We start from the raw sequence: 18,807 nt of genomic DNA, 5'->3' as shown, positions 1-18,807 counted from the left end.
CTGTCAAAAGCTTTGGATTACTGAGGAGGTTGATGGGAATGTAATCATTCCAACTCAGCTCTTCATCTTTAGCAACCTGTGTCCTGACACCTGCTGGGTATGGCACATTTGTATCTTGTCACCACTTGTGGAATGTGCATGAGAAAAATGGTAAGCGGGGTAATGCCCCCATTTCACAGAGAGTTGTGTTTCCCCTTGCTCTCTCCCCTATTACTCTAACACTCTCTCGCCATTATCCCAACCTTCCTTCCTCTCCCCGCCACCACCAAGCTCCCAACAGGATCTCCTGAGAGTCGTTACTCCCCAGCCCATCAGTCAAAGTTGTGGGTTTCCATGGTAACCAGGCAGCTGGTGTCTAGACACTCTGAGAGATGCCTTGCAATTGATCTGTGGATCTAGCTTCTATCACCCACACCCTTGCCCTCCCACCTCCTCTTTCCTCCCATTTCCTCTTTATTTACAGCAGGCAGTAATGCCAACACAGGATGGAGTTTCCTTTTGACAGGTCATTAAAGGAAGGAGGGGAAGAGAGAGAGGGTGAAAAACTCAAACTTGCTGTCTCGTCAGGGAAGTGAGAAAACAACTGAAGTGACAGACCCGATGTGGCTCGCTCTTTCTTCCTCAGGAAAGATTTTATTTAATTAAAATATGTTAAATTAGGAAACAGTGCCACTAGTCCATTGGGAGCCATCAGCATCTTTAAGAGCCAGTAAAACCTTTCAGGATAGGGCTTCAGCTGATGACACTGAACTGAGGTAGAATCTTTTCACTGTCTCTGGGCAATCAATGTAATTTCTCTTTCTATGCTCAGGGGAATCACATCCGTTAAGTATGACAAGAGGGAGAACTCTGGAGGGGGATACAGGCAATTACAAGGAAAGACCTGAACACTGACACCTCAAATCTGGAAAAGTTAAGTTTAATCTCTCCCCTGTTTCTCCCAAGAAAGAGAAAAGCAGCTCCTAACAGCCAGGATCTGGCCTGGCACCCACAGGTGGGCCTTAGTCTTCTCCTATTAACATACACAGTTTCATAGAACACAACATTGGACTTTGTGTGATGGTTCCAGACAAAGCAAGACCCCTGTAATCACGTCTGAACATGGACTAAGTATGGACTTTGTCTAAACCATAAAATGGCCAAATATTTCCCTAGCCTGGCTGTATGAATGATATGCTTACCTCATTCTTCCTTCCTTCTAGATAATATTTATTAAGATGCCCAATCATAGGGACTTCCCTGGTGGTGCTGTGGTTAAGAATCCACCTACCAATGCAGGGGACACGGGTTCGATCCTTGGTCTGGGAAGATCCCACATCCCGCGGAGCAACTAAGCCCGTGTGGCACAACTACTGAGGCTGCGTGCCACAGCTACTGAAGCCCACATGCCTAGAGCCTGTGCTCCGCAACAAGAGAAGCTACCGCAGTGAGAAGCCCATGCACCGCAATGAAGAGTAGCCCCCGCTCTCCACAAATGAGAAAGCCTGAGCACAACAACGAAGACCCAACACAGACAAAAATAAATAAATTAAAAAACAAATTAAAAAAAAGTGATGCCAAAAAAAAAAAAGATACCCAATCATAAAATGACACCTATTTTGTGATAGAATCCAATAAAGAGCAAAGCTCTGCTTCCTTGAATCTGCCTCCAAATCCTGTAGCACAAGCCCAGATAAGTCGTTTCTAACCCCCTCTTACTGCCATGCCTCATGGTTCCATGATGTGTGCTCTCCCTAGCTGTGACGTGTCAATAGACCAAGCTTTGTTCAACTATGGGTATGTTCCTAGTAGTCTCTTGTGAGACTCTGCCACATAAAATTTCTCTCTACGTTATAATTTATACTCAAGTTAGCTTCAGTAAAAAAGTCATTTTCTCCCACATTTTCAGAATATTTTCAATACTTTATCCCCAAATTTATTACTAACTCTTCCTGAGTTCACCAATTCTCCCTCTAATATCTCATAAAAATCTAACCTAGAAAACAAAATTCACTGCTATTTTATTTTTCCTATCCCTAGTATTTTCTTGTGTTCGGTCTCAACATTGGACAAGAAGGCCCAGGTCCCTGGATGAGTTTAAAAGCCTTTGGGAATTCTATGAACTTAGCAGTGATGGCAAAGACATGAGGGTCAGACAGCAGACATAAAACATGTCCAAGCAAATTATAGTGAGACTACGACCCAAAAATTTTATTTAGTACACTTTCATTTAAATCGCAAGGAAAGTCATGTCCCCTCTTTTAGACTCAGTGATGTACAATAGTTTGTTGGGGCAGCAGCTATCTCCTCTTTCTTTTTGCATTATCATCTGTAAGCTTTAAATAACTATTATAGTTACCTCTATCAGCGACAGTGGAGGAGCATGCAAGAGGGCCACCTTGGAGGCAGAAAGATGTGCTAAGGGATGGCTGTATTGGTTCGGACGTTAGTGTTGCCACCACCCCCTGAAGTGCTAGCCTGGTGTACTGTCCTCTGTCCCTTTTAGGCCACACCAGTGAGGTCACTTGCCATCTGTTTTTCAAGCTGAGTTCTGTGTCTGGTTCTGGAATCAATGTCATTCTCATTCCTAGACTAGGAAGAATTAAAGAGCCCTACACACAATTGGCTCAGCCTCAAGTCAACTTGTGCCCAAACACCAATAATTGGTCTCTCACTTGGGAACAGTTCCACTAACTAAACTTCATCTTGGTTTTGTTCTACCTAGGTCCCTGTCTCATTCATTTCATTTGTACTCTGATTCCTCTGAGACTAAGACCCTGCCTTATTCTCATCCTGTCTCCTAAAGATAGGAATCTTGTTCTTGGTCCCATGATTAGGGGACCCTATTGCTGGTTGAGAGACTTGCGCACATGTCCATGGTCTATCTATACTGACTTCTTTCTAGCTGCTGTGTTCTATCAGCTTCCAACGCCTGTTGACTACCCTTGCTGTTGACCTTCTATTTGACTATTGCCCTTAACCATATATACTTCAGATATTGTGTTATTATTACCCACCTGTCCTTCCTTCCTCTGACTACTACTGGCTCCATGCCCAAGCTGTAGTAGTATGGCTAGTCTCTTTTCCCTGTGAGTTTGGCACATTTTTCATCAAGTATATCAATACAGTACTTATATTTAATTGTTTTTTCCATTTCATGGCCTCAATTGGAAATATGTGTTGCTGAGAAAGGAGAATCAATAGACATAGATAGATGCACATGGAGAGGGAGGGTTTTAAACTTGGATCTCTGAAAGAATGATAAGGCCAATCTCATTATATTTGTAGTGATAGTGGTTGTGAGATGTCCAGTATAGACTGAGATATAGAATTGGAGCCAGGAGTAGAGTCAAGGATGTAGAGAAGTATTTGGCAGTAGAAATTGGAATTTGATGTATACGAGGTCATGAGTCATTAAAGCTTGTGTTAAAGAAAGTAATATGCTTACAGTGATATATAGGGATTAACAATACGACAGTGATAATATAAATGTGGTGGTTACCTGGTTATGGGGTCGGGGTCAAAGTCATTAGAGAGAATGAGTTATTTGATGCAGAGCCTGCAAAGGGAATGTAGAATTGAATCTGGAATTTTGTCTTGTTAGGGGATAAGGAACAAACACTAGACCCAGAATGGCAAAGAAAAGTGAGGAAACAGCAAACACAGATCCAGAACATGGTCTTCATTAAAGTTAAGAAAAAAGGAATATTTTAAGAAGATGTCAAAAACAAAAATACACCAGCAATTAAGGAGTTGGGTTTGTTCAAACTATTGCAATAAGGACCCCAGCTCCCAAGATCACAGTGTCTTGGCAGGGTGGCTTTCCCTTCGATTTTTGTAGGAGGAGTAGACAAATTACAGGTGGGGTGATTTACAAATGGGGTTATTCTGCAATCAGGGGAAGTTTAGTCAGTTAGCTGAGCAAGATTTATTTATCACTGTGTCTACCTTGTTTCAAAGAGACAAACAATTCTAACCTCATTCATGAAACAAAGAATAGAAAGTTCAAGGCAAAGGAGGAAAGATCTGTGTTTGGCCTTGTCACAGGTAAACAAGGGAGTCACCCGTGAGTCTTCTGGAGTCATGAGAGAGAGTGGACAGCAGATCATATGTAGAAGAGTATTTTACAGTAAGCCATTTCCTAGAGCATAAAAGGATGGGGAGACTTCAGAAAACAAAAGGTTGGGAGAATTTCTTAACTGCCCCTATTTTCTGGAGCATAGAGCTCAAGTAAAAGTCAACACTGTCAAAAGGAGTAGTCAGAAAAAGATCAAGAGCAATGATAAATGAGAAAAGGCCTTATGATGTGGATATAATTTTGTGGGAGGGGGTGAATTTGAGGAGAGAACTGTTAGAAAAATGATAGACTTGAAGTCAGCTCCTAGAGAACTAAGAGAGGTGAGATGAAGAAAAGGCGTAATTTGGATTTATTTTTTCAGGAAGTTTGTTGATTGAAGAGGAAAAGAACAGGTTGGTAAATTTCTTGAAGAAAGAGGCTGTTATCTTTGCATTTTTGACTGTCTTGTACAAAAGAAAACATATTGAGGACATATTTTGTTCTGTGTTATTCTAGAGGAAAGAACTCCATAAAAACTTAGGAGAGGTAGGTGTTAGCTGACTATCAGGAAGAATTTACAGTTAGAGCTGGAGTGGCCTGTTGAAGCAGAGTCTGCCTGTCTGCTAGGAGGATTCTGGGAGATTCCTATATTAGGTGAGTTGTTGCTGGCGGGTCTCCAGAGCCCCTTTCTATTCTAAGGTCTCTGTATGCAGTCTGATTACTTTCAAATAAATAGGGTTTTGAAAGAAAGAAGAGAGTAGGAGGTAGATTCTAGACATAAGGTATGTCTTAGAAAATGGTTTTATTAGAGATAAAACACTGGGTGGAGAAAAGAGAGAAAGCCTTCAGCAGGATTTTTCCAATGGCAGTGCTATAGAATGGGCAGGACACATATGATTCTATGGTTCTATCTAAGGTAAGCTATAGACTCACCATGAATCTTTATTCTTTAACTGCTCAATGTCCCAATGTCTCTAAATAGCCAAGGCTATTACATTCTTTGCCACTAAATATAAGAGCTCTGAGATCTTTACTAAAAAGAGAGAAATCAGTACAAACATGAATATCACTTTTTCGATATAGTTCTGGTTGTGTTCCAGTGAGTATTATTGATTCTTAAAGCAATTTTTCATTCAAAGGCAGTGCCATAATTTGACAGGCCCTAGGAAGCCAAAATACACAATGAGTGCAAAATGAATTGTCCCAGCAAGAGATGGGGATTGCATCTGTTTACCTGCGTGGAAGCATATAACACAAACAACTTTTATAGGGCTTTCTTGTTACAATAATATTTTTTTTTAATTAATTTCAAAATTGAGTTAACCTTCTCAGTGGGCTTTTGAACACTCTGCTTTCATTGGGAAGTGGAGGGGGTGATAGATGGGGGAATGATATGCACTTTTATTTGCTCTTATCAGGACATAGTACTGATGTCTTACAGATTTCTAGATATGACAGCATTTGTAGTAATTTCAGCTACTTCTGGACTTTCATTACCCAGCAACTCTTTAGTCATTGAGTTTATGAAACCTGCCATAATCAATGATTACTATTCAGCCTAAGCCACCAATTTTAGAGGTCCCCATTTTTTCCCCTCTCTATATAGAATATCCACATCACCTCTCACCAGTTGTGCATAATGTATTGAAGTTTGATGCAACAGTAATCCTTAGCCCTGGTTCTGCAAGCCTCTAGAGCATCTAAAATTACTTCTGGTAGCTCTTAAAGTAAAATTATATTGAGTTTACCTTTTATTTCACAAAGGAGAGAAGGAATGGAAGGAGTGAGGGGGAAGGAGGGAGGGAGGAACAGACTTAGACAGTGCATTTAGGATTACTGGAGAGAGATGCCAGTTAAAATCAAGCAGTGGAATTCATCATTCCCAAAGGTTGTGAGAGACATTATGGTGTTATGGGAGGATCACTGAATTCTCATTAGCTGTGAGACTTTGGGCAAGTCACAGAAATGCTCTACCTTCAGTTTTTCTCAGAGGGAGTGAGGGGCTGAGATCAGATAATCTCTAAGATCTCCTTCAGCTTTCATTATTCTGTAATTTTACAATTAGGATCTCACTCCATAACAATATATACAGATTTTGTATTTTTGTCCTGAATTATGTGGTTTATCCATTTGCAATGATAAAATTAGCAAGACAACTGCCAAGTCTTTAGTTTTCTTTGTGCTGTGTAGATACAGCCATAAGGGAAAATTAAACAACACAGATAAATAATTGTCTAGCTAATCTCAGTTACTACCCAAACACATCATGGTGAGACATGGCAAGGCATGAGCTGAATATGACTCATAAGTATAGTGCTTCTCTTTTAAAATTTAAATGTTATCCAAGCAATAGATATTCATATGTAGGAAAAATTTTTAGGCAGCTGTAGTCACTACTGGAGTGACCGTTATAGAGTTAGAATTATTTCTAATTTGGGTTTCTATATTTTAACTGTGGAGTCAGATAATCAAATCATGTAATCAAATATCAGATCATGAGATCTGGCAAATCTAGATCTGCTTTTGCTTTTAAAGACAAATGTTGAAAATATTTGTAATATTTTTTGTAATACGGCATATTAACTCAATATATGTTAAAACATTACAAATCATTGGTTGAATTTTTAAAACCAGTATAATCTAGAAAATAGTTCACTAACTTTCTCAAGGTCTGACAAACACAAATTATTACACTTTTGTAACTGATCACTAGATAAGATCTAGGGTGACTCATTGTTGAAAACAGTGAGCATAATAGAAATATCTAAGGAAACACAATTGTTTGAAATGGCTGGTATAATACCTAAGCAGCCTGTTTCGATAAATGTGAAAAACTTCAAGAAAGAATAGCTAAGAGAGTAGATTCAATGAAAAATGACCAACAAACACAATTAGCCTGTCCAACATTTCCTCATCTCCTAAGTATGGACCTAAATAATTAACATCAAATATATGAAGTTTGATTTTTAGAAGATTATTAACTTTCTCTGAAATGCAGGAAGAGGAATTATGAATAAACTTTAGTGGGGAAAAAAAATGCTAACTTCAATCATGTTTGATCAAGATTCCAAAAGAAGTATGGCATTTCTTTGCCTGTAATTCTTTTAAGAAAGTGGCCACTTCCTACTCCATCTTTAATCTCTTTACTCTTCAAGGTTTGCTGGAATTCCATGCTTGAGAAGTCCCAGAAACGAGACAGTACAGTGCATAAGCAGAAGGAATAACCCCCTCAGAGCAGTCTTCCACACAGCCCTAGGGATTTCTCCCCCCAAACATGCCTTGTCCACAGAGGACTGCAAACCTTTCCGGAAATGGAAAATTCTTTCTCATAATAAAGATGAAAAATTTCACTGTAAATGATCATTTTCCTTAAGGTTAAGGGACAAGAAGTCCTAGGTTTCTTTCAAGTCTTGGGTTCAATAATTATAATGAATCAGGGAATTTTTCTTAAACTTGGATGTACTGTCTTAAGCCTGGATAATTGCCATCCCCTCTGTAACTTGCCTACTGGAACAAGATTTACTACACATCTGAGGGCAAGGGGTTCCTTGGTTCTTGCTCAGTCAGTATAGTAAATGTACTCTTGCTACAAACTGGAGGGAATCCAATGGAGCGAAGCCCAAGGATAAGGTGGTTTCCTTTGAAATCAACTGACTGCTATTTAAGTGTGAAATGGAGAAGATTGTCCTCTTCTGATGTAGAGGCAATAGCAGAGAAGTTCTTGCCTTTTGAGACATTACTATTTAGCAGCCTTGATTCTTGCATCATAGAATCATGCCTCTCAAGTTTGGCCAACAGTCAGCTTTTCCCTGGTGATCATTTTTGGACTTTAGACCTTGACTTCAAAGCCTTTTTTTCAAAGAATTATTTTTTTTTACTCTACAAGCAGAAACTTTATAAGGAACAAACTTCTCTCTCCCCTTCTCGGGATACTTGAAGAAAGTTTCTCTTTGGCTGTAGTCTAAGAGTGGATACGCATGAATTAGTGGAGAGAGAGAGAAGATAATTCTCATTTATTAGGCACATAGGTGAGCAAGGTAGTGACACCATGTTAGGTTGTCTTTTTTTTCCTCTCATTTAATGCTCATCACAAATCTATGCGGTAGGTATTATTACTTCCACTTTACTGACAAAGGACTAGGAGAGCAGGGATGATATATATTGAACACCAGTATGTGAAAGCCGTTAGCACTGGGCTTGGCACATAGTAAACATTAAACCAACGTTAGTTCCCTCCCACTCACTTAATAATAATCGCCAATATTTATTGAGCAGTTTACTGAAACATGCCATTCATTATTAAGTACTTTAAATAATTAACACACTTGAGTGTTTTAGTAACCCCATGAGGTGGGTACCGATGTTAATACCAATTACAGATAAAGAAAGTGAGGCAATAAGAGGTTAAATAACTCACTCCAAGTCATGGTGTCAGAGGTCGAATTTAAATGCAAATAGCTGGCTCCAGAACCAGCTGTCTTAACCACTACCCTGTGCCATCTAAAAATAGTGATGCTTATAGTAGATATCTATTTTTTACATTTGGGTTTTTTATATCTGAATAATTTGTTATAAAATTAGAAGTCATAAAATTAAAATTAGTAAAAAAGAAAAAAAGGAAGATGATGGAATAATTCTTTCCATGCCTAATGCCTATAAAGCAGAATAATATTGTTTCCTTTTCATAATACAATATTTTGAAATTCAGGCATACCTCTGCTATTTGGTCATGATAACAATACAGGTCCACAGTTTTTATGCTTGAGGTAATTAAGGTTTTATCTACATGACACAAAGCATATTTGGAATTGTCCCCTTTTTTCATCACTTTCGTCCCTCCTATAAATATTAAATGCCTATCATCTTGTGATAAGCATGACACTAGGAGTTGACGTTAATATAGATGCCTTGATTCATTAAAAATATATATATTTGCCAGCACCTTTCTAAGCATTTGGGATCCATCAGTGAACAAAGTAAAAAATATCTGCCTTTGTGGAGTTCAAATTATTGCAAATGTATCAGACTTTTCATTTGAGAAATTAGTTCACAATCAAGAAGACCAGAAAAGATACCACAAACTAGGATATAATGCAAGGGATATAATTTCTATACACATAAAGAGTAGGAAGTGATTAATTCCATGTAGGATAGGTTTGGAGGTATGGAAACAACATTTGAGCTGGGTCATGAGGGCTGACTAAGCCGCAAACCCAAATGATTCAAACCTTGAAGACTTGCTATGTACATTGACTAAGGAAATTGACTGGCCTGCCTCCCATCTCCAGTCCTTAATTTTTGGTTAAAGGAATAACTTTGGTCCCATTCCCCAGAATGAGAGCCTGAGAAGGGACTCTTGAGCGAATACTTTATTGGTGGAAATCCATAAGGGAATGAAGAAAGAAGAGAAGCCAGGGGAAGAAGACAGCAAAATGGGTTCAGGAAAAGCATGGTCTCAGCCTAATCCCACAATTTGTGCTGAAGCACAAGTTGCATCACAGACAGAGATTGTCTGTGTCTGGAGTCACAGAGGGCAGAAGGGGCATGACCTCTCAGGCACCTCAGGTTGAGGTGGTTCAGTTTACATCCCCCGCCCAAGGAGCAGGTGTGGGTCATTGGCAGCCAACACCTCCAGAAGCTGGGAGCTGGGGACATGAGCCTGGTAAAAGGGATCTGAGAATGTTACCAACAGCATCTGTAAAAGGAGCCTAGGACATCTGGAAGGTATAGGTAGGCATGTAGAGATGTTGAGAATATTTGAACAGCAAGTGAGGGGAGAGAGAATATTGAGAATTGGATTTTTTGGTATCTCTTTTTGCTTTGGTAGGCCATTTATAAAATCTGCAGTAGTCATTATTTATTTTTTACTTCATTCACTAAAAAAAATCTTGAGATGTGAGTAATTTAAATTTAGCAAAATGGAAGAGGTCACACTGTTAGTTAGGACTCCTGATTTGGAGTTAGTTCTTGAAGACAAATACAGTGTGACTATCTTTTATTCTGATTAAAGGGAACTGCTTCCATTTTGAAGTCAGAGTCCAGAAGTGTATCTTCCTGGTATAATTTAAGAGTCTTACGCCAGATACTCCTTCCCCTTTTATTTTTCCAGTGATAGTGTTTTAAAATTTTTAAATGCCTTTAGGCAATGCCTACTCTCACGAGGCCTCCGTGGACCCCGCCACTGGATTTTACCTATGGCTAGATTTTCACATTAACATTAGCTGCCTGGCACCTTAGACAGTTGAGTTTGTAAAGGCTTAGAGCGATGCAGCTAAGATTTTCTCCTAGCTAGAGTCTCCTCACCTGGGATACTATGAGGTGAAAGGGGAGATGCAGAGTTGAACTCTGGTCAGATGGGATTTTGAATTTTTAAATATATGTATAATCTACAGAAGAGGGTAAGACAATTTTTAGGCTGAACTTCTTCCAATAGTCACTACTAGCAACACAATATATCACAGCATCACTTCTCTATCCCTGACACAGCCCTTCTCGAAATGTCTCAGTGTCATAGGAGCCGTCATTGTTTGTACTGACCCCCCATTCCTCCACTCCTCCCACATCCTAACCGTAAGGAATGCCTCGAAAGATCTACAGATTCAACTGCCAGCTCAGCACAATTTAGCTGAGGGGAGAGATGGAGTGAGTCTACTTGACTGTTATGCTAGAGTGGAAATACCCCCCAAATTTTTATTTTTATTTTCAGCCTTTAAAAGTTGACTTATTCACTGTAATAGTGATAAGAGATCATGTTAACTCCATTCAGCTTTACATGTTTATCCCGTCTTGTTCCAAAAATGACTTAAGGCAACTGTGCAAGCCACATAAATTGTAATTTTTGATCTTTCTGCGTGCTTCTAATGGAGGAAGAAGGTAGGACACTCGTTTTTGATGGTTTGATAGACATTTTGTAGAGAGAATGTTTAAGATGTTTTCAAGGCCAACTTGTACCGTCTTTGACTTTTGTATTAATTTAAAAAAATCTCTGGGTCATTTCTGTTTCAGAATAAAACACTAAATTTTGTTCCAAAGGTTAGAAATCCTAGATTCGTTCTCAATTTCTGTAACAGAGTAGATCTATTTAATTAATAAATCACTTGTATTCTTATTTAGATACTTTATAGGAACATTCTAAGGGAGAAGCCCTCTTAGTCGTTTATCTGAGAAAGATGATTTTTTTTTTTTTCCTGTGGGAAATTGCTTTTTTTCCTCCTGGGAGGAAACTGTTAAGCTTGATGGATGTTTTTTACCCAAATCCCACAGGCTGGATTAAAATCTCAACATACTATATGCTGCACTTCAAATTTTATAAAGTGGTTTTAAATACCTTCCTTCAGTAAGGTGAGACAGTCATTATTATCCATACTTCTTATAGATTAGAAAATGGAGGCAAAGGAAAAGTAACTTCTCTGAGGTCAGATAACTAACTGGTAGCAAGGCTAGATAGAAATCAGCTTGGTCCCAGGCCGAAACTTTTGAGAGAAGTAGACTTGTATATGTATGTTTCAGATATCACTGGGACCTCGCCTCTGAAGTTTCTCCTTGGTTAGGTTTTTGTTTGCTACTCTTTGAAATCCTCAAGTGAGTAGTGTGATAAACAATAGGATTATTTGCTTTCAAAGTCTCAGAAAGCAAGGAGTGGGAGCATAGGTGATACTTGCACCACTCTGCTGACACAAAATGCTGTATACTGGCTCAGTGTTTTGAGTGGGACTTGAAATGGAAAACATGGTAAAAATGAAAAACAAAAAAGAATAGCAAAATGTGACCACCCAAAGCCATGATCCAGGCTCCAGACTGATATCTGGTACACAGCTCAAGCGGAAGACCATGTAAGTAACAAAGGGACCTATGTGAGGTAGCTACAGAATGTTTTTTTTTATTACTTTCCTTTGAGCCTTTGAGGTAATGATGCTTAATATTCAAGAAAAGTGAAAATCAAAAGGGAAAGGAAGCAAACAGCCCAGCCCAGTGGTGATTGGTAGAGTAATTGTGGGCATGGCCCCAGGATGATAGCAGCTTCTATTTAATCAATGTTGACAAGGCTGGGGAGAGCTGGGCAGGTCCCAAGAGGTAATGTTTTACTGGGAAATCCACTCAACCTAATTTCAGTAATGTAGGGCTGTGGAGGGGCCTGGACCGGTGCCAGTAAACAGGGCCATTAGAGCTCAGTGTAGGCGATGGCAGCTGGGAACACCGCCATCTCTCCAGCAGCACTGCAGCCGGGCTGCCTGGCTAAGCACACACGCGGCCGCTGCTGCATATGCTCCTGGTATTTGCTCACCAACAGAATGTGCAGACGTGCTAGTCTCACCCTTTCGAGGAAATGAACGGAATGCATAAAGACAAGAGCTGCTTCCAGAATCTATTTCAGCAAGAATCAGAGAGCTAGTTAGAGGCACATATTTCAAGGACCACTGTGAAATCATCCACCGAGGTCCCCTACCGCCACCCGGTTCCAAATGGATATAGAAATGACTTTCATATTTATTGCTGTCTTAATGTGGTCTTGATCTTTCTTAGGACTGGTAGTTGTGGGTCAAGGATATGAAAACTACTAGAGTTTTCCATATTTCAAATTTTATGAGATTCATTAGAGATGCTCAACTTTGCAAATCCAAGAGAAGTGGCCTAGGAGAAAATATACCCCTTTGGGCTGAGCTCTTCTTGTCTAGATATTACTTTTTCCTTTATCACCCCTTCTCCCACAAACAATAATTACTAGCATATGAATTCCAAGAAGGCAGAGCTTTTTGCTTGGTGTTTTCATTGTTGTATCACCACTGCACTACATTGCATTTGAAATGCATGGCACAGTGTGTGGCATGTAGTAAAGGCCCAGGACCTTTTACTGAATAAATAAATGAACTAATGAACACATTTCTTTCTTCCCTTTTGAAGCAAACTTCAACTCTAGAACATGAAGAATACATGGCTTTACTGTCATGATGTTAACTTTCTCTTTTTAAAGTAACATAGAAATGATAAAATTCATGGCAGCTGCTAGTGAACATAGTTATTTCTAAGAGGTCTTTGGGCCCAGAAGAAGTAATGTTTTTGTCAAGGCTAACATGCCAAGGCTGGAGAAGGGTATAGCTCTTTATCAGATTCTAACATTATCTCTTCAAATTGACTGTAATTTTTGAGAATTTATTTAATACAAATAATAATGATTAAAATTGCTCAATTTTATTTTATTAAGAGACAAATTTTTCCCCCTTTTAGACCAAACTGCTAAAACACGTCATCAGTTTTTGTTTTATATATTCATTTGGAGGCATAGTCTATATCATAATAAAATTGGATTTCAGGGTTGATTTCTGGGGTGAAGACTGATTTTGGAGAAGAAACCCATCCTAGGTAGAATAATAATGATCCCTAGTGAGGAAGCTCGCTAGTCACATGATATATACACATAGATAGGAGATATATACAGTCGACCCTTGAACAACACAGGTTTGAACTGCACGGGTCCACTTATATGTGGATTCATTTTAATAGTGAATACTACAGTATTACACGATCCGTGTTGGTTGAATCTATGGATGTTGGATGTTGGCTACAGAGGAAGTGCAGATACGGAGGAACCATGGATACGGAGGGCCCACTATAAATTATACATGGATTATTTTCAACTACACAGAGGGTCGGCGCCCCCAACCCAGTTGTCGTTCAAGGGTCAACTGTGATTCACTTTGTGATCTTTCTTTTCCTGTAATGCCTTAACCAAAATAACAGTATTAATGTTAGGTTTTCATATTTAATATGAGTAAAAGTACTATTCAGAGCTAAACTGAAATAGGGAGAACACTTTCTACTCTTTAACTTGCTGGATTTCAGCTGTCACATCAGGCTTTCCTCATTCACCAGCTCCGGGCCCATTTACTTCCCTCACTTGCTTTATGTCACTTGGTACTGAAAATCCCATTCAGTCTTTAGCTTCCACAGCCTCTTCTTAAGTAACAACTGTCTCAGAGAGAGGTTGAGCCTCTAGATGGGGAATGTGATTATTTACGCTAATTGAATCATGATCTCTGGAGAGACCAGCTGGCCTCAGCCATTCATCCATCTTTGAACTCACCATGATGATCAAACGTTTTGCATAAAATACTAAAAAGAATACATATTAACTCATCTCTAGCATTTACAAATTATGTAATTAGTGCCAGAAGGGGCTAAGACCAGATTTCATATTATTCAAGACTAATCAGAATTCTTCCCTCCATTCTGAACTGCTTTTACAAAGACCAATTTTTAGACTTCATAGTCTCCAGGCCTATGTACCTGTGGACCCCCTGCTATAGCTCCTACTCTGAGCCCATCCACCCTTCTTGGGCAAAGGGACGAGCTGGGAGAGCAATGTAAAATAGACGCTACCTAGATGGCTCTGTCCTCAGTTGAAATTCACTGTTGCCATTCACAGAGAGTGTGTTCCTTTATCTTATTGTGCATCAGCTTCCCCGCCTATAAAACTGGGATGACAAAGGTAGCTGTGAGAATTAACCAAATGACACAAGTGCACTTAGAACTGTTCTAAACGTGTAGGAAAGACTCAAATATGGTAGCTATAGCTAAACACTTTACACAAGGGGTCAGGAAAGTTACAATTTATGGTTCTTTCCATAAAGACCTTCTTGACCTTCTCTGGTCACATTTGAGCACCTGATATAATGGGGAAACCTGGACAAGTAGAAGACCTAGATTTTAGTCCTGGCTTGACATGAGCAAACCATATGATTTAGAGAAAAATCTCTTTATCTGAACTTCAGTTTCCTCTTCTATGAAATGAGGATGTCCATTCATTCTTTCATTCAGCAAGTATTTACTGAGGGCCTTTCCTGCACGAGGTTCTGTGCTGGGCATGGGGGATTCAAAGTTGTACAAAAGTAGATACTGTCGTTACCTTTGAAGACTTATGGTTTAGTCACTGGGTGATCTTAGAGGTCCCTCTCACTGCCAATATTCTATAATTATGGATTTCATTGCCTATTAAATGTTTATTACAAAAAGCTTAAACAAGAGCGAGGGTATTTACTGGTTTTCTCACTTTCCTTCTCAATACCTAGAAGAATGTCTGGCACATTGAAGGTGTTTGATACCAATTTATAGAATAACTAAATGAATAAATAATTATATTTCAAACACTTTGAAGCATTTGAGAGAAAGAATATGTAGATATTGAAGCTCTTTTAATAAGGAACAGACAGCAATGACTTCCTGTCACAATAAACAGATGCATGTCAAGTTTCACCATTTCTCCTGGGCCCAGGCAAAGAATGGCAAGAGAAAGTGGGGGAATTTGGAAGGATTTAACCTGATTCCACTCCAGAAGTGGACAGAAACTGTGGCTATTTAAAATTATCTGGATCTTTGTTCCTTCTTTTTCTCCTTTTGAACTGTGTTCCCTTACTTCACAAATATACCTCTGTTCTCACCTTAACCAGCCTGATTTCACCTTTTCTCTTGAGTTTCCTAATCTCCTTCAAATCATACATAATAGCTCCCAAGTTTTTATTTTAGTAAGAGAGGTTTGAAGTCTTCTCTTCCTCCTGTAGCTAATCCTTCTATGTTCTTCTAGACAGTTTAAATCAATATTCTGTTTCTTTTGCAGTTTGAAGAGGGCACTAAATATGTGGTTTCTTGGAACTGGTAAAGATGATAAACCACTGTGGGCATACCTGTAGTCTCCAAAGTTTGGGCATGGCTAGGGAACTAAATAAATTATCTGAAAGAATTGAAAATTGCTATAAAAAGATCTAACAAATATGGAAGCTTTCTTCTGATAGAAAATTAAATGATCCATTAGCGCACCAAAGTTCTATAATACACGAGGGACACTGCTGCTACATAGAGTATTATGAAGATCAGAACTCAGTTAGTTTCACCCAAAAATTTTTGTTGGAAAATGTGATCAGTGTGCTGGTTCTTCAAGAGTTAATAATGATCACTTTGGAGGGATCTAGCCTTAAAAAATTCTTTATGAGTAGTAGTAGATAGCCTCACTAGGATAACTACATTTTGAAAGTAACTTACAGCCTGTTGCAAACCCCACAAAATAAATCAGACTTAAAAACTTTGGTCAAAAACAAGTCATTGTGAGATAAAATGACCTATCATAGTTGCTACTTACCAGACCAGCCTCATTTGATTCTTAAAAAAAAACATCTATTTTCAAAACAATAAGCATTTTCTGCTACTGAAGAGACTTAAAAGAATATTATTAGATAGGTGTCCAAAGAAGGAATTCCAAAAATTATATTTAGCAGCAGTGGTCTTATTTGGATATAAATGTTCACCTTTATCTGAATATAAATATATAGCTGACTGATTTCAAAGAAACATACATTTTTATGAGCTCTTCTAATGGTCTCCTAGAAGTTCCCCATTTCTCTAGTCTCAACATCTCTCAAGTCTTAGAAATACTTGTGTGAAAAATTGACCCTTGGCTGGCATCTGGGAACTTGAATTTTGAGAGGGTTCTCACCACTTCCTAAAAGAGTGTTCACTGTGCCTAAACTCTTTGCGCCAACAATGTGGTTTATGCTGGACATCTGTTTTCCTCCTGGGAGTCTGGATTTGGTACATGCTAGGTAGAGGGTCCCTACACAACCAGTCTCCAATAAAAACCCTGGACTTGTAAGCTCAGGTGAGCTTCCCTAGTCTATGACATCTCACACATGTCACACTTCATTGCTGGAGGAATTAAGCACATCTTGTATGAGTCCATGGGGAGAGGACTCATGGAATCTTGTGCCTGGTTTCCTCCAAACTTTGCCCCATACAACTTTTCCCTTTGCTTTTTTTGGTTTTATATCCTTTCACTGTAGTAAATGGTAGCCATGAGTAAGACTACATGCTGAGTGTTGTGAATCCTCCTAGCAAATCGCTGAACCTGGGGGGAGTCTTGGGGACCCTGATACAGGAGTTTAGTTTAATAACAGATGTGATGTCAAGGCAAATTCTCTTTCCATTAGCTGGCATACTAGTAAGCCGTCTGTAGTGTGAAATCAGTTGACTGAGTTCTAGCAGGAAACCAGGCAGAAGAGTAATTAGAAAATCACCTCTTTCCTAAGGAGAAAAATGATCCTTTAAAAAGAAACAAAGTCTTTCTTATTAAGCAAAACACACTTGCCCTACGGATAAGTGTACTCATTTGGAATGTTTTTGACTGCCAGAAACTAAAGACTACTACAGTGGCTTAAAGAAGTTAGTCATTTGTCTCACATTAATAAGAAAAAGTCTGAGGAAAAGTGTCCAGGAGTAGTATGGTTGGTCACAAGTAGGTTTTTTTCTATCTTTCTGCTTCACCATTCTCAGTGTATAGTTTTTATCTTCATAGTCACAAGGTGACTGCTACACTACCAGGTATTGTTTGATGTCACAGTCATCAGGAATAGGAGAAAGTAAAGAGCAAACACCTCCTCTGGAGCCTTCCCAGGGAAGTCTGTCTCTATCGATTTGGCCATCACTGTGTGATATGGACATCCCGAGCTCCAAGGGGAGCTGAAAATGCAAGTATTGCACTTTCCAGCCTTTATAATACTAGAAATAAGGGGTGAGAGAGTTGGAATGGATGTTGAATGATCCACATAAAGTATCTGTCATGATAAGTCTGACATTAATGCAAAAGAAATAGAAGATCGTTGTGGACCCCCCCTGTGTGGATACCTTAACTGTAAGGCTGAGAGATTAAAGACCATGGTAGTTTCTCTTTAGTGAACTCCTCGCCCACAATATCACAGCTTTGTTCCTGAGCTTTTCTCTATGTGTCACTGAACAATTTCCTGGGGGTAAACTCTTCTGAACCTGGAAATTACATTACTGAGATAGCAATAATCTCTTTTTATCTTAAATCTTTTATGAAGTGGTATGAAAAGAAGAAATGCATTGCACTATTATCTGAACAGATGAGACAAAATACTAACTCTGCTTCCCCCGCCCTAACCCCATCTGTTTTCTTCTTCAGAAGCTGTAGACGAAACCAAACCTAAGGAAAGTGCCCGGCAGGATGAGGGTAAAGGAGAAGAACGCGAGGCGGACCAAGAACATGCCTGAACTTTAAGAAATGGCTTTCCACGTCCCCACTCTCCCCTCTCCTGAACCCTGTCGCTCCTCACCCTCTTCTCAACTCCTCTCTGAAGTTTCCCTTCCTGTCCTGCTCACGTCTGTGAGTCTGTCCTCTCCCACCCACTAGCCCTCTTTCTCTCTGTGTGGCAAACATTTAAAAAAAAAAAAAAAGCAGGAAAGATCCCAAGTCAAACAGTGTGGCTTAAACATTTTTTGTTTCTTGGTGTTGTTATGGCGAGTTTTTGGTAATGATGATCCAATCATTTTGGGAAATTCTTGCACTGTATCCAAGTTTTTTGATCTGGTGCGTGTGGCCCTGTGGGAGTCCACTTTCCTCTCTATCTCTCTCTGTTCCAAGTGTGTGTGCAATGTTCCGTTCATCTGAGGAGTCCAAAATACCGAGTGAATTCAAAACCATTTTTCTTTTCCTCCTTTTCAATGTGATGGAATGAACAAAAAGGAAAAAAATCAAAACCCAGTTTGTTTTGAAAATAAACAAATAAAGCAAATGTGCCAATTAGCGTTAACTTGCGGCTCTAAGGCTCCTTTTTCAATCTGAATATTAATAAACCATGAGAGTAATCAAACTCCCAACGGCTCTGTGTTTCTGTTCCACCTTCTTATGAGTTGGTTTGACACACTGGGATTCTTACATTTTATCTTTGTTCTGGCCTCCCAGTCTGACACCAACCACCCTGACAAAG

General features: G+C 39.2%; 1 protein-coding gene across 1 annotated transcript in view; it reads left to right on the top strand.

Annotated features, from left to right (window-relative positions):
- Positions 1–18,474, top strand: part of GAP43 (growth associated protein 43) — a 43,154-nt gene extending 24,680 nt beyond the window's left edge. Inside the window, exon 3 of the mRNA XM_068545667.1 lies at positions 18,003–18,474. Within this exon, the coding sequence (XP_068401768.1) occupies positions 18,003–18,091 (89 nt within the window). The 3' untranslated portion in view covers positions 18,092–18,474. The remainder of the gene's footprint in view (positions 1–18,002) is intronic.
- Positions 18,475–18,807: the final 333 nt, after the last annotated feature.

Source organism: Eschrichtius robustus, chromosome 6 (assembly GCF_028021215.1).
Source record: "Eschrichtius robustus isolate mEscRob2 chromosome 6, mEscRob2.pri, whole genome shotgun sequence".
In the NCBI taxonomy this organism is placed as follows: domain Eukaryota; kingdom Metazoa; phylum Chordata; class Mammalia; order Artiodactyla; family Eschrichtiidae; genus Eschrichtius; species Eschrichtius robustus.
Note: the sequence above shows the minus strand (reverse complement) of the source record. Positions and strands in the feature narration are given on the sequence as shown.